This window comes from Maniola jurtina, chromosome Z, assembly GCF_905333055.1.
Source record: "Maniola jurtina chromosome Z, ilManJurt1.1, whole genome shotgun sequence".
Classification (NCBI taxonomy): domain Eukaryota; kingdom Metazoa; phylum Arthropoda; class Insecta; order Lepidoptera; family Nymphalidae; genus Maniola; species Maniola jurtina.
In genome coordinates this window covers 421,482-440,356 of record NC_060058.1, presented here as the reverse complement: position 1 = coordinate 440,356, position 18,875 = coordinate 421,482, and the positions used below count along the sequence as shown (strand labels likewise).

Below are 18,875 nucleotides of genomic sequence, written 5' to 3'. Positions count from 1 at the left end.
TTATTTACAAGTTAGGGAAACTATATGTATAAGTATGGACTTTGTCTGTGCCGGCGCCCGCCCGCCCGCCGACATACACGCGGCGCCCCTTTAGACGGCGCTTCCCAGTCAGTTCCGCCACCAATAAACACCAGCAGAACACAAAAACCAGCCACATCTAACAAAAAAACACTCCAAAAAGGCACAACACGCGCGCCAGCAAACGCCACCACAGACGAAGTCCCATTTATAGTTTAACATTTAAAATGTTTGAAGTGATAACTGATAAGAAATTATATGACATATGTAATTAGTCGACATAAAATTGGTCGAAAACATCTAAAGTATCTCCTCCAAACCCATTTTATCAATACGAAAGTGTGTTTTTTTGTTAGTTTGTCGTTTTGTCCTTCGATCGGGTCGCAACCGAGCAACGGGTCTTCCTGATTTTTGGCATCGGTACAGTTATAGACCTGGAGAGTGATTTAGGCTACTTTTTATCGCGAAAAATCAAAGAGTTACCACGGGATTTTTATAAACCTATATCCACGCGGGCGAAATCGCGGGCATTAGCCGGTTAGTGTATAAATCTTTGCTCAAAACCACTAATAAACTTGGGTTTAAATGAAAAGAACTAAGTCATGTAGCAAACTATGTATTTCTTGACTTAACAAGCTTAAAAGAATTTTTATTCCGTTATAGGCTTGCCTTTGACGACAATCATGCTTAAAAAAGCAATGATGAGGTTGAAACGCTTGCATAGAAGACTTGCTTTTTTAAAAAGAATATTAGCCATGTTAATCATGATTATTATTCCCCTTTCCCCTCCAACTAAGCGAAAGCTTGTGACAGGAGTGGGTACGACAATAGTGCAACGAGTGGGGTTTGAACTGCCGACTTTTCGGATTTCAGTCCACTCCTTAACCGTTGGATTATTGAGGCTCTGAAAGTATTTAGGGTACAATTATATGTATATAGGTTATGTTATTGAGGCTTTGAAAGTACATATTATTTAGGTTATGTGTGGCAGGAAATATGGACGCAGACCTTGTACGGGCAATGTGAATCGACTCTTCAGTAAATGACATACACCCAATGTTAGTCACAACTGCTAGCCTTTAGTGTTTCGTGTATAATCGACTTCCAGTTTACTTAGTATGATTATATTTTGTTCCGATGATGATGACGTGAAAGAAATAAAAATTGCAAATATATGGATAGGTGTATCTATAAGGGAGTCTGCAGACTACAGAATTTTGATAGGCTGATAGTTTTGAAGGTCTAACCTTCAGGTGCATAATTTAATACACATTTAGGTCGATGTGCCGATTTATAATGGAAAATATATGTGAAGAGCTGGCGAATAAAACTGTCTAACTACGCTTAAAATCTTTTATTTTGAATCCGGAAGTTTAAATGACGGCTAACTATCGGCTATCTGTTGTAGAATATGAAGCGATGTATGTGAGCCGATTTTTTAGTTTGCTTGATACAAGTACTACCACTTTTATAAGTCGCGTCGGCAAAATTCGTTTGCGCAGAAAAGCGCAACTTAAAGTCGAATAAAACCGAATGTACACCAATCAAATACAGACCTTATTGCTTGACCTTAAGATTTTAAACACAAGAACAACAGAGACTCGTGCTATCTCGCTCATAATTCGCGCGTACAAAGCATGGCGCGAAGGCAACAACCAATATCGGACGGACGCGTGCTATTGGCTGAGATATTTTCACGCCATTCATAAATAAGATTTCTGCGCAGGTACATCGGTGTCACTTATAAAAGTGGTAGTTGTACTTCGATTGGTGTCGATGCGATGGCTGCGCCAATTGCGCAAGCAAATTGTCGCAGCCATCGTCAATCCGCGCATTTGTAGCCCGATCCAACTGAACTCCCTGCCGATCATGTAGTCTGCGAGGACTCTTATAGTGATAAATAGATAGATGGCAATGGCAATGATATAAATGAATGAAAACCATCATTATAGCCTGAAATACAATATGTACATAGGGATTATTTGGTGAATTACCCTCATGCTCGGAAACATAGATAGTTTATTGTTCTTGAATTGGAAACTAAATAAGCAATCACATAATATATAATTATCATTGTAAATCATAGAGATAAATCTAAATTTTATTCTTCACTTATAGAGCTTTAGCACCTATAGTCTGTTCTAACTTATCTGTGTTCGTCGAAACAACTGCGTCTAAAGCATATTACGATTGACAGAAGTCATATGAAACGCCGAATTTAGTGGGGCATTTATATCAATATACTCACCAGTTATGCCTGGGACACTGGTCATGTAAAATTCCCCACTGCTTGAAGACCAAAGTATTCGAACAGTGCATGTTGCCATTCATAAAATATGGATCCGAGACATGGACCTCATAAGAAAGTCCAGTCACTCAGCGGGCGATGGAGAGAGCTATGCTTGGAGTTTCTCTACGATATCAAATCTGTGATAAGGAATCCGTAGCAGAACCAGAGTAACCGACATTAGCTCAGCGGCTTGAGACGCTGAAGTGGCAATGGGTAGGGCACATAGTTAGAAAAACCCATCATCAGTGAAGTTCTAACAGTCCGTAAGTCATTTTTGGTGGGTTTAAACATTTGCGATTCGATGGAGATAGTGCTCCCGCTTTCATTCAACGCCAACAACTCCATTTTAAATCCTTATTCAAAATATTATTATGTCAAGGATTGCTAACGAATATTTTATAAAGCTTTATTACTCTACTGTAAAGTAGATATTTTTGACTTACGCATTGTTAGAATTTCACTGACGCGATAGACGTTGAGGTCCCAAGGTGCTGAAACGGCGACTTCGCACTGGAAAGCGCGGCGTTGGAAGACCCCTTGGAAGATGACATCGAACGAGTCTCATATGAGCCGCTGGATTGCGGCGGCGCATGACCGAGGCCTGTGGAAATCCTTACAAGAGACCTATGTCCAGCAGTGGACGTCTATCAGTAGTTAGTGACTCACCAGCTTGCTGTAATGGTGCTGGCAGTAGCCGCAGTACTTCACGTTGTCCAGATAGTTGCCCGCCTCCTCGCACAGCAGCCCGAGGCTCTGCGCACACGTCACGTGGAACTGCTGCTTACATCCTGCGCACAAACGGAGGCTGTCATTGATCTATACTTACAAAAAAACTAACTGGATTTTCTGTACACGCTTAGAAAATTTTTGTTGGAGAACTTATTTTCTTTTTATTTGTACCAGAAATTTGTAGATAACAATAAAGAGAAAAAGAAAAGTGGACAGGAAAGCACTTATCTCTATAAGAGATCACTACCGCAGTGACCCTTGGCAGTGCGAGAGGTTGTAAAGAGAGTAGAATAGGTACAACAAAGATAGAAAGTATTCATTTTTCATTTTATTACATTTATCTACACTCATATCTTGATAATCTATCTCCATTCCAAATTTCAACCAAATCCGTCCAGTAGTTTTTGTGTGAAAAAGTGACAAACATGCATACATCTATCCATACATACACACAAACTTTCGTGTTATAATATGAATAGGATTATGCAGCAGTTTCATAAACTACTACTTTAAATAATAGTAACAAACTCACCGGATTTGTTGCACTGCATGCATGCGCCGGCGTTGGCGCGATGTGTTTTCCCCATGTCTTGACAAATGTAGCATATCTGTAAATAAAGTTGATAATATTATGTAATATTACATTATTTACACACCACTCGCTCGCCAATGTCTTTTTTTTAAAGAATATTAGACATGCTAATCATGACTACTTCTCACTCCCCTATCCCCTCCAACTAAGCGTTAAGCTTGTGCCAGGAGTAGGTACGACGATAGTGCAACGGGTGGGGTTTGAACCGCCGACCTTTTGGAATTCAGTAAAAGAAATAGGTTTAAGTTAAGATTACTTTAGAATATTAATATAATAATAGTTGTTAAAGATGTTGTGTAGAGGAGGTTAGGCAGGCGATGAAGAAAACACGAGGTCGAACTAGACGGAAACTATATATATTGCTTCACCACTTAGTTTAGGTACAATCTTATAGTTTGACACTTCGTAGGCTTCCAGAACGCCCTGTTCCAGCAGATGTGGATGCAGGAGTTCGTGCCACCTATGAAGGTTGGTAGGTTTCCGGAACGCCCCGTTCCAGCAGATGTGGATGCAGGGGTTCGTGCCACCTATGTCGTTGGTACTACTGAAACTAGCGTTTAACTCTGTCCCAACAGATGTGGATGCAGAGTTCGTAACTCGTTTGAGTACCGAGCGAAGGAATCCGGAACTGACTCGGAATTCATTAGGAATTGATTAGAATGATTTGATTAGAATCGATTGGAATGATTTTACAAACATATGCTAGCCGATATATACAACTGACCCGCAGTTCTCGGTAACGCGAAGTAACAGATAACTAGCGCCATCTAGTTCTCGGGTCGAGTACTAAAATCGGTGTTACAGTCTCCCCCTCTGTCTGCGAAGTCGTCCCGACGAGAGAGACAGGAAGTTGTAGTCGTTCCTTGGAGATCTTCCTCGATGGCATCGAGGAATTGTCGTTGTTAGCCTTGGTAAGAAATTATTCTCGTCCATCCAATCTCTTAAATCTTCGTTCAGGCTTTGTGTTAACAAAGTGCTTATCCACCCTCCCCCTGCACTGAAACTGCTCCAAGGACAAAGTAGCTTGCTTCCCATTAGGATTGAACACGTTTTCGTTCTTGGTAAGAAAAAATTTGGGTGCGTCGCCATAATTTTCCAGCTTTCCATAGCATCTTCATATAGAGCATCTAGTACAGGATAATGATCATCAAAAGTTCAAAGTGTTTCCTCTTCAGTGGGCTGAGTGTCAAAGAGATGAGCGGACTATAAGGTTAGTCTGACAGCGTATTTGGCTGACTGTCTTCATGAAGCGAAGGCGAAGATACTGGTTCCAGTCTAACAGAACGCATAGTGACATCAAGGTAGTTCAGAAACTCTCTTCACAGAGTTCGAAGATGTTGCGTGGATCAACGTCCACGGAGATACACGTTTCGTCAAAGACCTGCTCGTCGTCCTTCATAAGTCGCTTGTAGTCGCGTCGGCCGTTGCGTCGGATCGGCCACCAGTTGGAGCGCCAATTTGTAGAGGCGTTGAACCAGCCGCACGTTGGATCGCCAATTTATAGAGGCATTGGACCAGCCCCACGTTGGGCGCCAATTTGTAGAGGAGGTTAGGCAGGCGATGAAGAAAACACGAGGTCGAACTAGACGGAAACTATATATATTGCTTCACCACTTAGTTTAGGTACAATCTTATAGTTTGACACTTCGTAGGCTTCCAGAACGCCCTGTTCCAGCAGATGTGGATGCAGGAGTTCGTGCCACCTATGAAGGTTGGTAGGTTTCCGGAACGCCCCGTTCCAGCAGATGTGGATGCAGGGGTTCGTGCCACCTATGTCGTTGGTACTACTGAAACTAGCGTTTAACTCTGTCCCAACAGATGTGGATGCAGAGTTCGTAACTCGTTTGAGTACCGAGCGAAGGAATCCGGAACTGACTCGGAATTCATTAGGAATTGATTAGAATGATTTGATTAGAATCGATTGGAATGATTTTACAAACATATGCTAGCCGATATATACAACTGACCCGCAGTTCTCGGTAACGCGAAGTAACAGATAACTAGCGCCATCTAGTTCTCGGGTCGAGTACTAAAATCGGTGTTACAGTTGCAAATTAAATAGCAAGAGGTAAATGTTGTAATTTAACAGGGCTCTTTCCGTCACTTACTCCGTACAATCGTAGTTCCAATTTTATTTGAATATTAAGCAACCAAAGTCCATGAAATTTTGCAGACATATTCTAGAAACGAATATCTGTGCCTGTGGTGTTTTAAATTTTCTAAAAATATGTAGTTTTAAAATTACAGTTGTTCAAAGATTTGTATGTGAATTTTTAAGACCGCGTAACTCTGAAACCGAATATTTTAACAGAAATCTGGAAAACCACAGGCATAGATATTAGTTTCTAGAATATGTCTGCAAAATTTCATGGACTTTGGTTGCTTAATATTCAAATGAAATTGGAACTACGTTTGTATGGAGTGAGTGACGGAGAGACCCCTCTTAAAAAAAAGGTGAATACCTTATTGTATCTCTCCGGGGGTATGAGCCGCAGCACGATGGGCTCCATGGAGGTGACGTTGCCGAACCTCACTTCGGGGATGTAGAGCGCGCACACCACGTGCGCCCAGCCCCCCGTGTCCGTGCGCTTGAGCGCGCCTGACTTGGACGGACACAGCTCACACCTCTGCAAGTTATCACACCCTGAGCTGCTGATACACACACTATTTATGAAGTGAAAACTTCTTTACATTACTCAATTTATGAAACCTGACTATCGCAGTCAGGTTTCATAAACGTCTCAATAAACGCTGAAAATATTAGATAGTAAAATTGTTTTTCTGTCGCTTGATATTTTAAATGTTATTGTACATTTATATAGATAAGCTCAGAATTTTCTCCTCTTTCATTTGATTTCCCACTTGATACAATAGCAAAAAAAAAATTTTGGAGACCTCCACTTTTTTTGATGTAACATCCATTAGATCAAGTTTTTTCGTATAAAATATAGCCTATGTCACCCGGCCCATTATAACGAATCAATTAACACCTCATTCATCAAAATCGGCCCAGTAGTTTAGGCACTACAGTGGAACACACAGATTCTGGATGCAAACATACATACAGACATACATACACATATTACATACATAGACTGCTAAAATCATAACCCTTCCTTTTGACTTCGCTGCAGTCGGGTAAAAAGCTTCAATGTAGAAAATATTTTCAATTACTGTAAATTCAGCCACTTGTATAGACAACAATTTCTGTGACTGTATATGATTGTCGAAAAATCCATTATCACGAATGTAAGATCCAATCATTGTGGACAAATGATATCTGTTCCCAAAAATAAACTACAACTAAGAAAGTAAAGTAATAAAAAAAAAGGTTTTAACTGCTTTACTTGACTTTAGATGGCGGTCTGGATGAAACACTATAATGTGTCAACCATATGCTATTAATTTTTACACAAACAAAATTCTGCTCTAAAACAAATATAATAAAATCCAATTTTCATTGTCTACTACTACATTATAAGTATAGTAATTAAAAGAAGTGTGACTTACCACTTTGCCCTTGGTCTCTGGGCTTTCACATTTTCTGCAGTACCAGGGTCCAGTTGGTACAGCAATAATTCCGTAGCAGGCTGAAAAATATGGTTTTTTAATATATAAAATATGTATCTACATATCTACTTCATATTCACATTAATATATCGATTCGTAATTTCGAAGGCTGTAAATCCATACAAAACCAAAGGCCTGGGATATAACACGTACAGTAGCTTTCTGTTCGGAATTTCTTCAGATTTAAAGTTCAGCATAATAGTCTGCGATTCATTGGTTTTGGCCTTAACTAAGAGCTGTTAAAACCTAGACTTTCTTTTCAGATGGTTAGGGGATCAATTCCGGGCACGCACTTCTAACTTTTCAAAGTTATGTGCATTTTAATTAATTAAATATCACTTGCTTTAACAGTGAAAGAATCATCGTGAGGAAACCTACATGCTTAAGAGTTCTACATAAAGTTCTCAAGAGGGTGTGAAATTTGCCAATTCACAGTTGGCCAGTGTGGCTGACTATGGCCTGACCCTTCTCATTCCTAGAGGGAACTTATGGTCAGAAGTAGGCCAGTGATAGGTTGATCAGGATGATGATGAATGATAGCGAACTCACTCTTACAATGAAGACTAAAGGCCGATTCACACTAATTGCGTACACGTGACACCTGCATAGTGACGCGCGTAAACCCCTAACATACCGGGTTACGCATATGTCCACGCTTTACGCAAGCGGTGTGCTATGTTTCATACAGTTTTATACATTACAACGCAATGATACACGCTACGTGTACGCTTACGCAGCCTGTGTGAACGAACTATTAAAACATATAGCAAATATGGTGAGTGAGTTCCTAAAATGTATGCACTATAGTCACCTTGATGCACTGCCACTGTACACCCGTTGCCGTCGCAGTAGACCAGCGGGTTGTCGGGCCACCCCCGCTCATCCGAGCACACGCAGCATCCGCCAACCATCTCCTTCATAATCTCCTTCATATTGAAGGAAGCATTATTGCACTAAGCCTATGAACAAACAAAACAAACCTTTAGCATCACAGCTATATTTAAAAAAAACTTAGATATCAAAATCAGAAGTGTTATTTCTTATGATATGATAGAATAGAATTAGATTTATTTGTTGATCCAACACATAATATAAAACACAAAAAGATATATTACAAATAATGATGTCTTAAAATCTAACTTAACAGTAACCTAACTTAAACAGTATATACATATATATATTGTGTCATGGCAACGAAAAGGCCCAAACTCAGCTGAATGTTGTGGATACACAATGTACCCACAACACTGGTATTCTGTTCCAGCCCTAACGAGGGACATCCTAGTAGATGATGGTACCTTCTCGTGCGAGTATAACTCCCGCTATGAATGTTATTTAACAAGTTGAGCTTGATTGCATGCATATTGCATATCTTGTACTACAGAATACTTAATAGTACCTTCCAGATACAGAAAGCTCACTTCATAATCTACATAAAAAGCAACTGTTACAGCATAATAAAGTCCAATTCAGCTGACAAAAAGCTACAGCCTAAATAAAACAAGCCCCTCTATTCTATGAATAAACTCTTTTCTATCTCTCTTATGAAATAAGACATATGAGAGAGTGAGAGCCTGAAAGAGTGTGTCAACGTAAGTATATAGAGAAAACCCTTCACAAGTAGGTGGAATATCTTAACCGTCTGAACTGTTCTTTACTCAGGTTCAACTGTAGTTACTTAAATTACTATCCATATTACAGATGTCAAAGTGTGTTTGTTTGTTGGTTTGTACTTCAATCACGTCACAACAGAGCAATGGGTCAACATTGTTTTTTTTTTTTGGGTAAAGTTAAAGACTTGGAAAGTAACATAGGCTACTTTTTATCCCGGAAAATCAAAGATTTTCCACAGGATACTTGAACACATAAACCACACAGACAAAGTTGCTAGAGCAATCAGCTAGTACAGAAAATGTCAGTTCCTAACAGGAACATAATAATTTATTGAACTCATACAACAGCAAGATTGAGTTTCCTACCCTCTGCACTAGGAAAGATTGCCCATCGAACTTTACAAAGAGATTTCAGCTTCATAGTATTCAATATGTGTATCTTGTATGTCCTACCTGTAATGGCCTGTATGGCCTCATACCCAAGTAAAAGTCAAAAGCACTTGTAAAAGTTTATTTGAATAAAAATCTATTCTATTCTATTCTATTCTAAAAAGTTGATCAGCGGCAGCGCTCTGAGGAGCGAGCTATGTTGGGTATCTCTCCGCAATGAGAAAATTTGCAGAACAACAAAAGCAACCAACATAGCTCGAAGGATTAGCAAGCTGAAGTGGCATGGGCAAGTCATATCTATCGCAGAACTGAGGTGTTATGGAGTAGAGACTACGTATGGGATGTGTCCTGTATGTGAATTTTAAGACGACTTCCAACCCGCTGGTCCAATGACCAAAAGAAGGTAGCGCCAAGTGGGTGGATGAAGAAAGCGTGGGACCGTGTTTGGTAGTATGCTCTTGGAAAGGTTTATGTCCAGCAATGGACTCATACAGCCTGATGTAATGGGTTTTGTTTTTTAAATATTTCTAAGCTATCTGCAATCAGTAATTTATGTGGACTATAGTCAGATTATATGAGTGTGTTAAGGGGTATGTGGGCTGATGTAATGGGTAGTTCGTATAGTTCTGCGTAGGAACTTACTTTATATGGCAACATTTCTTCAAATTCCAATTTTACAAACCAATTCCCGGTATTAAAAAAATCCGGTATTAATACCAGTATTGAAAAAAATCGGTATTTGGAAGCTCTAATTATGACGTACGCATCTGCTAAGAAAGGATTTTTGAAAATATGGGGTAAAATACTGGTTTAAAATTTGTGTAGTCTAGGAGACCTTTACAGGATGCTGTTACTAATTTTTTAAATTTCTTATGTGTAGATTGACTGCCTTTTTATTGTTGTCACTATTGCTAGTATTAGGGGGCCTTTGGCTAAAAAAGATATACTCGAGCATCGTGGGGACCTATTGGATTGTGAAGATTAGATGCTAAAAAGCAAAAAAGGTTATATGATGTACGCTATAGTTATGTTGATAGCTTTTCAAAAATGTGAAATAAATTATCACTAAGAAATACTCGAGTGCTTCAGACATTAATAGTGTATGCACTCCACATGTTTCTGGTAGTGAAAAAAAATGCCGGCTTGCATGGTGGGGGTGGCCGTACGAAGGGGTAGAAGGTAGTGCTCTATCTTAGGCTGCATCATCACTTACCACCAAGTCTGATTGCAGCCAAGCTCAAGTCTATAAATTTAAAAAAAAAGAAAGAGAACCAAAAATATTAATCGAGCACATCAGATATTGAGAAGGGATGTTAAGTGAAACCTCAAGTAGCTCTTATTCAAAAGACTGGCCATTTGGACGCGACCAAAAGTCATAGCCAATTTTTGCAATTTTGTGAGTCTCACGTTTTCTTAAGTCAAATTATGAGATTATTGAAATGCACACTTTTCTGCATGTAATTAACTTACCTTGCCTTAATCTGACGCGCTCGAGTAAATGCCAAAATTCCCGCCTGGGATCTCCTACTAAGTAGCCTAGGAAATGCATCAATGCACATAAATCAATAACTCTGTTTGGAGCATACAAAGCTGCGTGGACATCATCCTGTATCATTTTAGTTACGTAACCTACTTTTCCCGATCAATAAGCGTCGTAATGTTGCTTAGATACTAAGTTTTTTAGCAAAAAATCCTACATTCTGTAGGATCTGAATCGGCAATTGGATGGATGGACAGTGATGATGAAACTGGTATTTGATTTGGAATTCCATCGCAATATATATTTACCACAAGCAAAACACATCCGTTCATTGTTGAGGAATATTAATTTCTTGCCAGTCCACAACTTATTCATTCATCATTTTCTATTATTTGACAAGCAATGAACGCCTCACCTGCTCCCAGCTTTTACGGATAAACTGAGATCGCACGCGACACTACTATGTATATTTATTGAAGGAACTAATTTAATTAATATCTTTATTCACAAAGATCTTCACTCATCACGCGTTCACTTTATACAATCATTATTACCGCGACAACAAAGAGTACCTATTAATAATGCGTTAAAAAAAAAATCTCACGCGCCATGTTACTTTTTTTAACAATAACTGGTTTGGTTTTAGAGCGCGCCATATTAACTTTATGTGTCAAAACTCAAAAGTGCGATTTTAGCTAGAATGACAGTTACAATTGATCGCAATCACCTCTGATTGGTTGACGCTCGCTCATAATTGGCTACAGTCATGGCTACAGTGCAGTGTTGCAACACGAATACCATAAATTCAGCCAATCACAACAGGAGGTCCTTCCATAAAATTTTCATAGATGTCTATGAAAACATAGCTTCACACAAGTCGCCACGACAGATACAAAATACTAGTCTATGCCCTTTTGATTGTTAGTGTCAATCAATGACACTCGTTAGAGAGTAGTATGTTCCTTGCAATTTTCAATCAAAAAAAATCAAACATTTCGAAGAGTAAGAGCTAACCCAAAGAGTATAATAATATGAGCTAACCTATGTGGAGCTAACGCGCACTCATCGCGCACTGCAGTTTTCTGCACGTTTGTTCTCCACAAAATCTGTGAACTATAGAAAGTACAAGCGGCGCACTGCGTGATTATTAATTTCAGTAACAGTTTAGTCATCGGTTTCGTTTGAGTTTCGTTTTCGTTTTGCGGGTTTGGGATCGTGACAATTTTAAGGTTTTGTACCTCAATAATTAATCCCTTAGAGGATATTACCCACATTAAATGCATAAAAGATAACGAAAAGAAAGTTTTAACGAATGACGATGACATAAAAGACCGTTGGAGAGAATATTTCAGGTTTTTTTTTTTTAATTATATAGACTAGCGCTTGGCTGCAATCAGACCTGCTAGTAAGTGATGATGCAGCCTAAGATGGAGCGCGCTTGCCTAGAAGTTGCATATTCACTCTTGACTTGAAGGTACCCATATTATAGGTGGAAGGGAAAACTGACGCCGGAAGGGCGTTCCATATCCTAGCGGTTCGAATTAGGAAAGTTAATGAATGAAGAGAATGAGTGGAGTGGAGAGCTAGGAGTGTACCAACTAACTTGGGTGTGGTGAAGTAAGAATAGCAGTATTATGTATGAAAAATGTTAGAGCGACACCAGATAGTATACCAGCTGAAGTATGGAAGTTTCTAAAAGAGGATGGGTGGAGCTGGCTGGCTTTGTTCTTCAATAAGATGTTACACGAGGAGGAGATCCCAGAAGAGTGGTGCAACAGTTTGCTGGTGCCCATTTTCAAAAACAAGGGTGATGTACAAGACTGTAACAGCTACCGAGGAATAAAGCTCATGTCACATAGTATGAAGATTTGGGAAAAAGTGATTGAAGAGAGGAGACTGAGGTTACCTAAAACCAGTTCGTGTTTATGCCAGGTCGAGGTACCACAGATGCAATATTCGCACTCCGTCAACTCTGCGAGAAATACAAGGGTGCACATAGAAACCTGCACATGGTATTTATCGACCTTGAAAAGGCATATGATAGAGTTCCTCGCGAAGTTTTGTGGTGGGCTATGAAAGTGAAGAGATTGCCTGAGAAGTATGTGAGGCTTGTGAAAGCGATGTATAGACGAGCGAATACAAGGGTCCGATCAGAAGCTGGCGTTACGGACAGGTTCAATGTGGAAGTAGGCTTGCATCGGGGATCGGCTTTAAGTCCTTATTTGTTCGTCCTGGTGATGGATGCTCTGACGTCAAGCATACGGGAACAAGCGCCCTGGTGCATGCTGTTTGCCGACGACATTGTGCTTGTCGGAGAAGATGCGGCCGACGTCCAGAGTAGACTGCGTAGATGGCAAGAGAAATTGGAGAGTGTTGGCCTGAGGATCAGCCGAACGAAGACAGAACATCTATTCTGTGACTTCGGTGGCCCCTCCAGTTTCTCTGATATCTCTTTGGATGGCGTAACTCTACCGGTCTGCTCCAATTTCCGGTACCTCGGTTCGCTCTTCCAAAGTGACGGTAGCATTGATCGAGACGTGAACAATAGAATGAATGCGGGATGGATGAAATGGCGACAGGTCTCAGGTGTTATATGCGACCCGAAAATGCCCCATAAACTTAAGGGGCATGAGACCGGCTTGCCCGCGAAATTCAAATTTAATTTGGTTTTTCGCAATTTGTAAACTAATACGACCACGTAGGCTTATTATATATTATTTATTTTAATTATTAAAAAATTGCAATCTTAATCATCTTTAATTAAGTTTAAAATATTTGGTAATTGTCATTTGTCGTAATCAGTTGGTCGGTTGGCGATCCGGGTAATCGCGAATCCGGATGACTGAGGTCGGGGTAATCGATTCTCTACTGTATATTGTAATAAAATGTCTAATAAAATCTAACCACATGAAGTTTGTAAGTATTTTTTCCTTTTTATCTCATATATTTAATCAGGTCAAGGTATGATATTATTTTAGTCAGTACTACTCGCTACTAAGCACAAACAGATCTACGGAAAATTGTCGTCTATCTCCGGATTGCTGGTCTGAGCCATGAAATGCCAGGCTTGTTTTGGCAAAGTATGAAGTATGATATCTATCGCTTACCGTTTCATACATTTCCTAGACATTGTATGCAATACCTAGCCACTCTATATTATAATTCCAAAATGCTCCTAGAAAATTTATAAAATGTAACAGTAGGTATACCATAGAATCACACTATCTCACTAATATTATAAAGGCGAAAGTTTTTGTGTGTGTGTGTGTGTGTGTATGTTTAATACTCCTTCACGCAAAAACCACTGGACGGATTTGGCTGAAATTCGGAATAGAGATAGATAATATCCTGGATTAGCACATAGGCTATCCTAGAAAATCAAAGAGTTCGGATTTCGAAAAACCTAAATCCACGCGGACAAAGTCGCGGGCGTCAGCTAGTTATTGAATAAATAAAAAATCAAATGCAGCTAAACGGAATTATCATGACGTTCATGATGCTACTGATCACCATAACCCTGATCATGTTGTCATCATGATTTTCAGTTTATCAGAAACGGAAGTTATTTTCTCTCTTCGAGTACCTAAGTATGTACACACGTTATCAGATAAAGCTGAGGAAGGACAGATTTGCTGGTGAATCACGCTTAGAACAAACTGACACGCCCATTAATTGAGATGACGCCGTGGCTGTTGAAACAGTGATAATAACAATTTATACTTAGCCCGATAAGCAGAGGAAAATCACACTGCCGAAAGTATGCACAGTTTTTAGGGTTCGTACCCAAGTGGTGTCCGTCTGTCTGCCCGCCTGCATGTCTGTTTGAAAGGACTTTACCTGTACATTCTAAAGCAGATTTTTATTTATCATTATGCATAATAGTTTTTGATTTATCGTACAAAATGTCGGGAAAAATACCCGAGTACGGATCTCAGTGCGCGAGTCCGACCCGCACTTGGCCGGTTTATTAGGGTTCCGTATCTCAAAAGGAAAAACGGAACCCTTGTAGGATCACTTTGTTGTCTGTCTGTCTGTCCGTCGTGTCTGTCAAGAAAACCTATTGGGTACTTTTCCGTTGACCTAGAATCATGAAATATGGCAGGTAGGTAGGTCTTATAACACAAGTACAGGAATAAATCTGAAAACCGCGAATTTGTGGTTACATCATTATAAAAAAAATTAAAATGTGTTTCAACTTTCAAAGTAAGATAACTATACCAAGTGGGGTATCATCATTTTATGGCTTTACCTGTACATTCTAAAACAGATTTTTATTTATTTTTAACCGACTTCGAAAAAAGGAGAAGGTTCTCAATTCGTCGGAATCTTTTTTTTTTTTAATGTATGTTTCTCGATTACTCAAAGACCCTTGGACCGATTTGGAAAATTGTTTTTTTTTTTGTCTGAAAGGGTATACTGTGCAGGTGGTCCCATATAAATTTGGTGAAGATCTGAATTCGGAGATGGAGAACGGAACTCCTCAATGGATAAGAGCAAATTGCTCGCGATCAGTGTAATAGCTAGTAAACAGTACAGGGTTTTATCTGGGCCTAGCATATTATAGTTAAGTTTGTGTGTATGTGTGTGTGTATGTTTGTTACTCCTTCACGCAAAAACTACTGGACGGATTTGGCTGAAATTTGGAATGGACATAGATAATATCCTGGATTAGCACACAGGCTACTTTTTATCCCGGAAAATCAAAGAGTTCCCACGGGATTTCGTTAAACCTAAATCCACGCGGGCGAAATCGCGGGCATCGGCTAGTAATTTTATACTAAGTTTAAGATAGATAATAATCTATCGGCAATTCGCGGGTAGTAGTCGTGTTTTTGAGCTGTTTTATCTTGTTTTCATTTGCTTTTTACCCAACTGCGGCAAAGCCATAAGGAAGGGTTATGATTTTATGTATGTCTGTATGTTTGTATCCAGATTCTGTGTGTTCCACCATAGCGCCTAAACTACTTGGCCGATTTTGATGAATGAGGTGTCAATTGATTCGTTGTAAAGGCCTAAGTGACATAGGCTATATTTTATATTAAAAAAATTGACCTAGCGGATGTTACATCAAAAAAAGTGGGGGTCTCCAAAAATATTTTTTGCTATTGTATTGGGGTGTCAAATGAAAGAGGGGAAAATTCTGAATTCATGGGCATAAATGTAAAACAACATTAAAATTCACCAAACGACAGACGAACAATTTTACTCTAATATTTCAGTGTTTTAAGACGATCACAGTCGGGTTTTAATTTTCAACTTTTTCTTGTTATGGGTCTTACTTTCGCGATATAAAAATGTTTGAGCAATAATGACTTAGGCATGATTTAAGTATTACAGATCGGTCTCGTGACGAGGAGGCACGGAGGCACCCAACGCGGCACCTATTTATAGAACGCGAAGCTGGCGATTACAGTTGTTGCTACGAAAATAAACAAATTGACTAGAGTCGCCATTGTATTTTGGGGCAGGAGTCAATTGACGCGCTGCGTCCTATCTGGCTAAATCACGAGCCGAGTTGCGCAAATTATTAAAAAACCCGGCCAAGTGCGAGTCAGGCTCGCGCACTGAGGGTTCCGAACTCGGGTATTTTTTTCCGACATTTTATCATAAGTAGCACAGGTCCTAGATATGAAATAAATAAATAAATTTCTTAGACTGCATCATCACTTACTACCGGCTGAGATCGCAGTCAAGTGTTAACTTGTCATCGATAAAATAAAATAAAAATATCCGCTAGGGACTCTACTACATGAACAAATAAGCTGGTGGCACTGTATCATCATCATCATCAGCCTGTGGAAGGGGGGGCCTTCAGCCGCAGCAGTGGGATTGGTCCAACAGCCTTCCACTGTGGGACCAATGTAATGCGCGTACGTCACTGCCGCGCGTCGCGGCTGGAGAGAATATCGTGCGGGGTGCTGACGCGACGCGCAGTTCCGCTGCAGTGCAGTTCGAGTGCGTGGGCACCTTAAAGCGGCTGGCGGGGAGTGACTGGGTGAGGAAGGCTCCTCATCCAGCCACTTCCCGCCAGCCGCTTTATATCGTCGATCCATCGTGCTGGAGAGCGTTCCACACTACGCTTGCTTATACGCGGTCTCACTCAAGGACTTTCCGGCTCCAACCGTGCTGGTACCACTGTACCGATGGTATTGTATGAGAGTAAACTAGGTCTACTTCATTGCTACCTGCGTTAAATGTACTAACTTTTGTTGGAAGTTCACTAACTGACGTGAACTAGTATAGTGCCGCAAAGATTTGGCCCATGTTGTCAGTTTTGTACAACTTTCTCCATTGACGTCAGCGTTAGGAACAGATGCAGACTGGACGGCGCCGCCAGAGCATCGATTCGGCTCCATTCAATGCCAGGCCCCCGACTCCCGACCCCCAACCCCTCCAACTATCGCTACCGACTACTCCAGTACGATGTTGTATATACTTCTTACTAGCTGATATGTTTATTACTAGCTGATGCCCGCGACTTCGTTCGCGTGGATTTAGGTTTTTAAAAATCCCGTGAGAATTGTTTGATTTTCTGGGATAAAAATTAACATAATGTCACTCGTTTAGAGCGTCGATAGCTCAACGGTTGAAGAGCGGACTGAACTCCGAAAGGTCGGTGGTTCAAACCCCACCCATTGCACTATTGTCGTACCCACTCCTGGCACAGGCTTTACGCTTAATAGGAGGGGAAAGAGGAATATTAGTCATGATTAGCATGGTTAATATTCTTTTTTTTTTATACAAGTCGACCCGTTGCTCTGTTGAGTCCTGAATATGGAAGTACAAACCGACAAACCAACAAACCAACGCACTTTCGCATTATAAATAGATTATTATAGATATGATACAGGTTCTTTCATACCAAAAGAGTACCAAACGGGGTTCTATTAATGTCACTTTGCTATGTGTTTGTTTGTCTGTCTGCATGTCACGAATCTCTTATTCGAAGACGAAACGCATTGACGAATTTTGTCATTCGGCTTAGAACTTTGACCCAAAACCGAATATTGAATTTAAAATTCAATTATTTTTTTAGGGGCTCTCATAGCCGCGATAGCCTAGTGAACTCTTATTCGGGAGATTGGAAGTTCGATACCGGGTACGCACCCGGTATCGAACTTCCAATCCAGTTTTTTCAATTCCAGTTTTTTTTGGGTTCCGCACCTAGTACATATCCGAAGAGTGTGCTAAAAGCCGTACTACCAAGCCTCCGCTGTCCGTCAGTCCGTCTATCTGTCAGCAGGTTGTATCTCGTTAACCGTAATAGGTAGAGAGTTAAAATAACTAGGCAGAACTGCTCAACCGTAAGGATTAAAGGATAGGTATTTATACCTAATTGGACTACTTTTGGAAAATCGGTGCAAACATAGAAAAAAACATCAGCCGTTTTTGTAAGTCGGTGGAAAACATTCTCGGTCTCGGTTCTATTTTTAACGAACACCATAAACAGCGAGTTGTTGTGATGGCGTCTTAGGTATTCTTATCTTGACCATACATCATTCTTACGTTGACTGATTCTCTGATACACGCACGTGTTTGCAAAAACACTTGCACGCCGGGGGAGTCTCTTGAGGTAAGGGTTCATTCACATTAATACAGAGTCGAAGCGAATTAAAATTTTGACGTCGCGGTGCGCTTCGAGTCTGTCAATTTGATTCAACCCTAATGCAGTGGTTCGACCCCGTCTAGCGAGAACGAGTTGAATTAAAACTAATAACTAGAAACGAGTTGGCGAGCAACGAGAAGCGAGTGTGTAGTTGGGATACGTATGTGTTACTGGGTTCGCTTGGAGAGTTGTTTGTGCGATGTTTTGAAAAACTTTGAATGCCGTTTATATTTTCCATAAAATCGGCGACAGGCTTCTCTTTTTAATAGCTTTTGCCTCACTGATCGCTCAAAAAATAACACCATGTATAGCGAAAACTGTATCGAATCCATTGAATCGCGCCGCAGGTAGAATGATAATATATAATTAATATGCATTCTATTTCCCAAGTGGTCAAAACAATTGAAAGCACGTACTTCTGTAAGTTGTACTAGCAGTATGTAGCAGGCACTGATCTCTACTAATATAAATAGGTACACTGGACCTGCTTCTGACGATCTGTTTTTTAAGCAACTTGATTGTCTCTATTTCGGCGCTGACAGCTGCACTCTGCAGTGACATCTGTCAACAGAGTGTCAACATGAAGA

General features: G+C 40.2%; 1 protein-coding gene across 8 annotated transcripts in view; it reads right to left on the bottom strand.

The window, feature by feature from the left end:
• Positions 1–11,324, bottom strand: part of LOC123880021 (protein AF-10-like) — a 43,822-nt gene extending 32,498 nt beyond the window's left edge. For 7 of the 8 annotated variants that reach the window (XM_045927892.1, XM_045927894.1, XM_045927896.1 and 4 more), the window contains exons 1-6: positions 11,098–11,324; positions 8,011–8,158; positions 7,140–7,219; positions 6,092–6,256; positions 3,570–3,645; positions 2,975–3,096 (exon numbers count right to left, since the gene is read on the bottom strand). In XM_045927892.1, coding sequence (XP_045783848.1) covers positions 2,975–3,096; positions 3,570–3,645; positions 6,092–6,256; positions 7,140–7,219; positions 8,011–8,131 — 564 coding nt within the window. In that variant the 5' untranslated portion in view covers positions 8,132–8,158; positions 11,098–11,324. Of the gene's footprint in view, positions 1–2,974; positions 3,097–3,569; positions 3,646–6,091; positions 6,257–7,139; positions 7,220–8,010; positions 8,159–10,990 lie in introns of all 8 variants that reach the window. The other variant, XM_045927893.1, reaches the window with a different exon arrangement.
• Between the last annotated feature and the right edge of the window lie 7,551 nt (positions 11,325–18,875).